Here is a 7730-nt window from a genome sequence, read left to right as displayed (position 1 = left end):
CCCCCCAAAAAAAACCCCCCACATTTATTTAAAAGGAACATAACACGCAGAACACCCTTGTGGATTTTTAAATGTTCATTCTCTTAGAGGAGAAGAATATATCATCATTACCTGCCCCCATCCCTGTCTTTATGATCTTCCAGACAAGAACAAATGGACCTACTGACTGAAAAACTACTACGCATTCAAAGAATACCTTGCATTCAAAAGCTTACTTTATCCCAACCATGCAGGTGGTTCAACAGAAAATCCTTGTCTCTCTTAGAATATTCCAAAATACACACCAAAAGAATGTGTCTAAGTCATGTACATCCTCAAAATAACTGTTTGCTGGATATCTGATTGAAATTAAAATACTGCTTAAAGAGGAAGCTTCTTTCAAACACTACAGATAACATTTTCAAAATCAGTCTCTCATTTTCACTGCCTTTTGCAGATGGGGACTTTGTTTTCAGAAAAGATAAGCAACCATAACGTCAGATGAATGCAGAACACAAGAGTATCATAGAGTGAGATCTATGCTTAAAATGATTTTAGTGATTTTCTCCTAATTTTTCTGGTCTGTGACCGTAGTGGTTGTGAAATCGTGGTCTTTAATGCCATGGTTAAGTGGTCAGCATACAGCACCAGGGCCCTAGCACTTTAAAAGTTTGATGATATGAATGTGTCCAGAAGAAATATTAAAGGTTCACAGTGATCCACTAGTCCAGAAAATTTAGGATCGCATGGGTCTATTGTATTACCCAACTGAAATAAATTCCTTCAGAAACAACGGGTAAGATGAAAGGAATTGTTGAGCCCAAACCAATTCACTAGCTGTGACCCTTGGCTTTATATCCAAAACAAAGGAGGGCATCCTTTCCTGAAGAGCCAGGAGGAGTTGGGCAATGGCAGTTTGCTGGCTACAAGACAATCTGTCCTGCAATGAAGTGCACGTGAAGAGGCACTTTGTGACAATTTGTGCTGCTGCAAGTGTACACCTCTACATTTCTGAATGCAGCCCCTGAGCGTATATTTAGGTGACTAAAACAGATTCAAGAGATCAAGTTTGGGTGCTCATTTTAAAAGAAAATGATTGTACTGCTTTTAAAAACTTACAGCAACACATGTTAAACTATGTCCAGTGTACCCATTTATTCCTTAAATTACTAGACATGTGTTTTTCATCACCTGCTTTCCAATTTTAGCCCAGACTTTTCAGATTTAAAAATGGGAGATTCAGTAGCAATTACAGGGTAAAAGCATGGCTTTACAGGAAATTTTGCTAAAAAGGTGGATAGGTACATGCCTCATTTAAAACAAATCACTTTTTTCCAAATTATTTCTTTCTAGGGCACAAAGGTAATTTTCCCAACTAAAAAATATCCTTGGGATCTCAGAAGCACAGGCACACAGATGCACTCCATTTTATTTAATCACAGCTTCCGCTGAGGGGGACAATCTGCCTTGTACCAGCACCACCTTCTAATCAAGGCAAAACAAGCCATGTATTTCTGCTCATTACAAAATGACTCGTGAAGTATTTTATAAAAGCATATAATTAAAGGCAGAATAATGAGCTCAGAAATCGCAATAATCACCTTCAAATTTACTACCTAGAGAATCTTGGTGCCATGACAAAGTAAGGACACAGATAAATAGTGAAGAGAGCAGTCAACCCTGGTTCTAAGCAGTTATTTATTATTAATAAAACCTAATCCTGTATCTATTTATTTCAATACAAGTCTTATCGCTGATGTTAATATGAATTGGATCTGGACCTAGGAGCATGCAATAAAAAACAACAGACCAAAAAAGTTCCAGTTGTGTATATGTCTTCAAAGTATTCTACAATTTTATTTAAATACTGAGCTGCAATAGAAGTACTGTAGAGCTAAATAGTAGCATGTGTACAATGAAAGCATGTTCAATTTTTGCTAATTCAGTAATTCAAAGGAATTAGTTTGAGTATTAATCTTATATTAACAGCCAAAAAATAAACATCCTACCTGATATTTCTTTTCTCCTCTAATATTTTTGCAGAAATGCCTACTGATGTTATAGACTTACAGATACTACCTTGAGTACAATCCAAATCACATGCTGAGGCTCTCATTTTTAAAAATCAATTGAAGCTGTCCATTTTTAAAGTAAATAGACTGTTTTCACTTGCACTTTAATGTTCATATACATTTACATCAAAAAGGCTTGTTTTGTGTGTATGAGTGAACTGGTTACCTGTGAAACATTTGGGAGATTTTACCTGTCCAGCCAAGCCAGTAGACTTTTAGCCGCTCCTATCAGATCCACCACCGATGTCAGGAAATCATTTGGTAATTTTCTACTGGTTCTGCCATCATAGTGACCACTCCTCCTCCTTCCAGTTATGAAGTTCTGCAGATTCTTGGCAGATGCATTTAGCTTGTGAGAAAGAGTTTTTAGATTTTCCGTTTCCAAGCCATAATTCTGCATTCAAAAGAAAAAAGGGGGAAAAAAAAGAAAGTTACTTCTGCATCTCAACCGCAAATACTCAGAAACTGAAAAAAGGCTCTAATGCTTCCAGACATAGCCATTCCTAGTAATTAAGGTAGGAATACGCCTACTCTTTTTTTTTTTCTTTTTAAGTTCCTGGAATGTTCTGTTCCTACAGTACATACATAAAGAATAGAATTGAAGAAAAGCAACATTGTAATTGATCAGTTAAGTGGTTTTAAGTACAAAGTCTGTTAAATAAACCAACCCCAGCTACCACCGAGGGAAAAAAAAAATCACTACACTGAAAAGTAGTTTTGTAATAACAGTGCATCATTATTACTTAGCATATCCAAAGTTCGAGGGCCAGATTCTGATACCCTTAATGACAGAGTCTCACCACTTCTAAAGTGGACTCCATTAATTACAACAGCTAGGGACAAATATTCAAAAAGCCTGAGCCTGAATTGATTCAATCTTTACAGGTTAGTCTAACCTGATTAGGCTGAACTGGGTTGAAACTGGACAGACGTTCTCTCAGCACTGAGGAAATTCACGCACATGCCTTCAGCGGCTCAGGCTACAAGCCAGGGGTCGCTACACCAGCCCTCCCTTCCCCCTTCTATAGGGAGCGGAGCTGAGCTGAGCGGGGCATGGCCAGGTCTCAGCAGGACTCTCTCAGTAGGGAGGGTCTGTCTGCACAGTCCAAAGCTTTTCCGCCCTGGCTGCTCAAGGAGCAGGAGTGTTGCCAGGCCCCAGCCCTGAGCTAGCACTCTGAGGCAATGGGGGATGTGTAGTGTATGCATCTGCTGACAATACAGAGCTTTTCAATCACCCTCCCTGCTTCATCATACTGTCTGCAGCAAACTGAGAGGCAAGCAAGCCAGCAGTGTGGGGGTGGGGGGGGAAGGGGGGCTGAGAACAGTCTTTATCACCCAATCAGCAAAACAAATAGCCTCTCTCCATGTTACTTCAAACTTCTTAAACAGCTTACCAGCTGACCTATTGATTAGCTCCAAAAGCCCTAAGTGGTCACTGTTCTGTCTGCCTATCCCAATGATATTGGAGAGAAACACCTCTTGGTATTAACTAGCATACCACATGCTGGCTATGGGGTTCATGCTATGGCAGAGAGGAAGAAGGGATCTCTGCTTAAGCAGTGAGTGGTGAGAGGGGGAAGAGAGGGGGGCACAGGGAAGCCAGCAGACTCTGCTGGTGCCTGCAAGCCTGGCCCGAGCTCCAGCCAGGGAGCAGAGGGAAGGAGCCAGCCCTGCTGTGGAGCAGAGAGCCCCGCCCATCCAGAGAGCATGTTGGGATGCTGAGGGACTCTGATTCAACTTAAACCAGCAAGGGGTCTGGGGCAGACATTGCATAAACCGGTCTGAGCCAAATCAGTTAAGCCTGGTACTACATTCAACCAGGTAAATCTCAAACTGGTTTCAACCATTCTTAAACTGGTTTATGTGCACTGAACATCTGTTCTGTTACAGGTTTAAACCAGTTTCTGATCACACATTAAATCAGTTTATGTGTAATAGCTGTCCCTAGCCAATGGGACCACTTGCCTAGAGAAGCATGGCTCAAGGTAAGTTCACATGTCCGAAATGGACCTCACAAATACCAAATTAAGTCTGCAGACTTTTGAAGCATATTTATACTTCTCTGTGCTCCTTCTGTTGGCAGAACCAACAAAACCAGAGACAATGAGCACAACCTTACTCTGGCTGGGCAGAATTGTTAACTGTGTTGCACCTGTAAAAGTAAATTCTACACTCTGGCTCATTGTAACAAGCAGCCTCTTAAAGCATGCACCTTTACTATGCATCAGATATGCGCTGACCCTTCAAATATTATGCAACTATCCCTAAAAAAATACCATAAAGTGAAATATATTCTCAGGCCCTCACTAGCTGGGTAATCAATTATCACCATATAACACATCCTGCCATTTCTAAAGTAGCCTGCTTTCAGAAATAAATATTATAATGAAGAACCAAAGACACCTTGTTGTATGTTAACTGCATCCCAAATTATATAGTTTTCAAACAACGAGGGTGAGAGGGGATGGTTAAAACTTCTCTTAGACTAGGGACAGAAGTTGCACATAAACCAGTTTAAGAAATAAGAAACTGATTTAAACCTGTAACAGAACAGAAGCTCAGTGCACATAAACCAGGTTCAAACTGACTGAAACTGGTTTAAGATAAACTTGGTTGAATGTAGTACCAGACTTAACTGATTTGGGTCAAACCGGTTTAGGAAATTTCTGTCCCAGACCTCTTCCTGGTTCAACATAAATCAGAATCCCTTGGCATCCCAGCATGCTTTTCAGCCCTGGCCTGGGTTGTGCAGTCTGGTCCAGAGAGCAGGACTGGCCCCACCCCTCTGTTGCCTAGCTGGAGCAGTGAGGGCTGGCAGATAAAGGGCAGGGGAGGGGGGGAAGCCCAGTCTGCGGGGGGATCTGCCCCCCCACCCCAGACAAACCCTGGCTCAGGTCTGGGGCTAAGAAGGAAGGCTAAACACCCCTTCCCCTGCTCAAACATACTGCTGTCTACAACTGTGGACCACAAATCCCAGAGGCACCTGGAAGCAGGAAGAGGAAGTAACCCTGCAGAGTCCTGCTGCTGTAATTCTGGATTGCAAATCCTAGAGACCTCGGGGGCAGCGGGAAGTGAACACACAGGCAGAAAGCCCTGCTTTAGCACCCCCTGGCTTCTGTCCTGAGCCACAGCAGACATGTGGCTGCATTTCCTGAATCAAAAGTAAATGCCTGTTCACTTCTGTTTCAATTTAATCTGTGCAGTTTGAACTAACCTGCAAAGACTGAATTGATTCAGCCTCAGGCTTTTTGACTGTCTGTTCCTAGCCTTGAGGTTAATTCAGAAACTTACATTATTGAAATATATAGGTTTTGTTTAGTGTTCACACAGTTCATTCGGGTGATTACAAAAAAAGAAAATGAGCTCCTATTTGCTGTTGATCAACAGGGACTTGCAAAGGCAATTTTCTATTAGATACAGCTTACAGAATGATCAAACAGGACACAGATGAGTCCAGACTAAGTTCACATTCCTCATTCAGGCATTTCCTGACCACACACATATTCTTACCTCTTCTACCAATATCTGTTCTCTGTTCCACCCTGCACTTCTGGCTGATAATATAGTCTCTGCTCCTGGGAAGGTACTAAGACATGCAAGAAAAGAGTAATATATAATGGCTGGTATGTGTCCTAATCCTAACCAAAGCCTCTGTTTACTTGCAAACCAAACACATCTGATAAAGAATCAGCAGGAACAGAAACATTACCTTCATACAGGAGAACCGCACTTCGGAACTCAAATGAAATCATGCAGAAGGACTTGAATTACAAATTTAAGATAAAGCACATTTTTTATATATATATATATGATAATAACTACTTGCTCTGGAGTACTGAATATCATCTCATATTTGTAAGTCTGTAGCCTAATCTGTCTCAAGTACTATAGGGGAAAAAATGAAAGCTACTCTCAGCTAAGATCTAGAATTTTGTAAAAACCAATCTGACTTGAACAATGCTAGAGAAGGGGGGAAAATCATGCTTATGCTAGAATGCTATGGTCCTAAAACTGGAAGAACTAGTACATCCCAAAGAAACTGTTAATACCATGGATTTTTTTTAATCTACAGAAAGCTTTTGTACTTAATTTAGATGCTGTCAAAAAATCAAATATGATTATCAAATAACATTTCTGTTTTCTGCAAACTAAATAATGTACATTTAAATTCTCTTAGCAGATCGTCAGACGGTACACATCTCAGCTTTTCCAAATCCTTTGTTTTAGGGCTGGCTTTAAATTAGAACTTGCCCCATAAGTCTGACCATGAATAAAAATCTCTTATGCTGTAGTTACCCTCAGTCCATGTGCTAAAAACTCTAAAGGGCAGTCATGCCCACTACATAGAGAGACTATCAGCTCCATGATCTCTAGCATTATGCCTCTCCATATAGGTCAAAACCAACAGATTTTACGTACCTACTAGACTGAAAGATTTTATTTTCCATTCACCAGCACACAGCAGCACCTAAGAATTTCTCTTCCACTATACTACATATCAGTGTCTAGGATTATTTTCCCTAAAATGCACTTCAAATCTTGCTGAAATTCAAACCTTGTTTTGCTGATTTTGTTCTCTCTTTAATTTCTTACATCCATTTATATGTAAGTGAAGATCAATATGATTAATTATACTCTAAAGATGCAGACAATGTCTTTTTCACCTTTTCTTCTAGAATGCTAGATCTTTAATGCTGCACTGTTCAAAAGTTATTTTTAACATCCAAAACTGACTCAGCATTTGAGGGCTAGAAAAAACTAAGCAAAACATTTTTTTTAAAAAGTAACCTAAATCAAAATATTCTTTATATTATTTAAATGGCGTTCTCATAATTAAATTTAGAAACCAAAGACATACCCAAATCCTGTTTTTGAATTGAGGGGAAGGGGCTGGGCATAATGGGGGGAGAGAGGAGAAACATGGATGACAGAGGTGGAGGAAGGAATGAAGTTACTTAAACAGCATGGGCAAAGGGGTATATATCTGCATACAAAAGTAATTAGGAAAGTAGCTCTATGAAAGCTTATTGGCCCTGAATTAAGATTTCACTTATTTAAAGACAGTCTTTCTCTCTCTCTCCCTTTCAGATGCACATTTTCATTGCTATATGTGGGGAGAGGAAAACTGATGGCAAAAGTTACAACATCTATAGTTCCTATACAGCCATCATCTGTTACACTTTTTTCACCAAGTAAACTCAGGCACACTTGCAAACATCTGAAATAAATCAAATTTAGCAAAATTTTGTGCTGAAAATTATTAACAAAACCCCCACCCAAAACAGTTATATCAAGGGATGTGATCATAGCTTTATTAGGCTTTAACCAGAGTAACTTTTGGCACTGCTTTGTTTATTAAAATCCTTGAGAAGAAGGATCCTAATACAATGCCTAATTATCAAAAAACTCAACTCGCTTTCGTTATTCACATTGTTGGCTTGTATTAAAACAAACAAGCAAGCAAGCAAAAATTAAACATCCTGTACTTGAAAAAACTTGCCTAATTAACTGCCAACTTAATTCATAATTTAAATTTGGCCTACATCATCATCAATAGTTTTCTCCCTAAGACAATGCATTTCTTTTCAAGCAAGATTACAAAGCAATTGTCCACGATAAAAAAAATATTGCTTGGTCCCTCTTCCTCTCTATTCTTAATTTGCACTAAAAAAATTATGG

At 39.6% G+C, this 7730-nt stretch overlaps 1 protein-coding gene across 8 annotated transcripts in view; it reads right to left on the bottom strand.

Annotated features, from left to right (window-relative positions):
- The window catches only part of CNKSR2 (connector enhancer of kinase suppressor of Ras 2), a 476383-nt gene that overhangs the window by 382202 nt on the left and 86451 nt on the right, over window positions 1-7730 (bottom strand). For all 8 annotated transcript variants that reach the window (XR_002098973.1, XM_019524928.1, XM_019524929.1 and 5 more), the window contains exon 3: window positions 2243-2445. Coding sequence is in view for 7 of the 8 variants with exons in the window: in XM_019524928.1 (XP_019380473.1) it covers window positions 2243-2445 (203 nt within the window). In the remaining variant the exon portion in view is untranslated. The remainder of the gene's footprint in view (window positions 1-2242; window positions 2446-7730) is intronic.

The sequence above is a fragment of the Gavialis gangeticus genome, unplaced genomic scaffold (assembly GCF_001723915.1).
Source record: "Gavialis gangeticus isolate Ggan-Ray unplaced genomic scaffold, GavGan_comp1, whole genome shotgun sequence".
Classification (NCBI taxonomy): domain Eukaryota; kingdom Metazoa; phylum Chordata; order Crocodylia; family Gavialidae; genus Gavialis; species Gavialis gangeticus.
Note: the sequence above shows the minus strand (reverse complement) of the source record. Positions and strands in the feature narration are given on the sequence as shown.